The sequence below is a fragment of the Hipposideros armiger genome, unplaced genomic scaffold (assembly GCF_001890085.2).
Source record: "Hipposideros armiger isolate ML-2016 unplaced genomic scaffold, ASM189008v1 scaffold_729, whole genome shotgun sequence".
Classification (NCBI taxonomy): Eukaryota; Metazoa; Chordata; class Mammalia; order Chiroptera; family Hipposideridae; genus Hipposideros; species Hipposideros armiger.
In genome coordinates, this window is record NW_017732079.1 from 308,443 (window position 1) to 309,469 (window position 1,027).

Below are 1,027 nucleotides of genomic sequence, written 5' to 3' on the forward strand. Positions count from 1 at the left end.
TGAAGGGGAGCCTGCCAGTCAGAAAACAAAGTTATCCTCAAAGCTGGGATTTCCTCCTGGTAAGAGATCTATGTGCTTGAATGGTTACTGACTTGGGGTCTGAGTAAGGTTTGAATGACCGTTAACTTATGTCAAAAGGTTGTAGCCAAGTGCTTTCTCTTGTCTTTTCCAGGTGAACCGGGGACATGGATGATTTCCACTGACAGTATTCTACAAACAGACATTGTCACTGGTGTAGGAGTGGCCAGGAGTCCAGGAATAGCAACAATCTTTCACAACATCCCAGGAGTGGTGAGAACATATCGAGAGGTAAACCTAACATTACCAGGGCTGTAGAGACATGGGCGACTATTCCTATACATGGGGATATGCATATAGAAAACACATCCTAGGGATAGAAATACATTCACATATCAAATATAAAGACAGCCAACAAACTTTATTGGGACATAAAGGGAAACAGTGATTCTTAACCAGAAGAATGACTAGTCTGACTTATATTTTGAAATACCACTGTGGCTACTGGTTGGTACTAGACTATAGGGGCAAGAGTAGACGCTGAGAGACAGCTGGGAGGCTATTACTGAAGTAACGCAGGTGAGATGTGATGGTGGAGCAGGGTGGTAACAGGACGCAGTGAGAAGCTGATCAGATTCTAAATAGATTTCATAGGTAGAACCAATAGAATTTCTGAACGTTACATGTACAGTGTGAGAGAATCAAGAATGACTTAAGGTGTTTGATTGAACAACTAAAAAAATCATAGTTTCCATCAACTGTAATGGAAGCGTTTAGGAGAAAAGATCAGTAGTTTTGGACATGTAAAACTGGATGTCTATTAGACGTCAAATGGTTAGGGTAGCTGGATATAAAAATCTGGGAACCGTTGGCATAGAGATGATATTTAAAACCATTTGATCACCAAGAGAACGTGTGTAAATAGAGAAGAGATTCAAGGACTAAGCTCTGGGGGCATCCAATGTTAAGAGCTCTGAAAGAAGAGGAACCAAGAGACTTGTAAGAAATG

The 1,027-nt window shown here is 41.0% G+C and overlaps 1 protein-coding gene across 1 annotated transcript in view; it reads left to right on the plus strand.

Moving 5' to 3' along the window:
• The window catches only part of NUP210L (nucleoporin 210 like), an 85,010-nt gene that overhangs the window by 67,814 nt on the left and 16,169 nt on the right, over positions 1–1,027 (plus strand). The window contains exon 27 of the mRNA XM_019627298.1: positions 121–332. Within this exon, the coding sequence (XP_019482843.1) occupies positions 121–332 (212 nt within the window). The remainder of the gene's footprint in view (positions 1–120; positions 333–1,027) is intronic.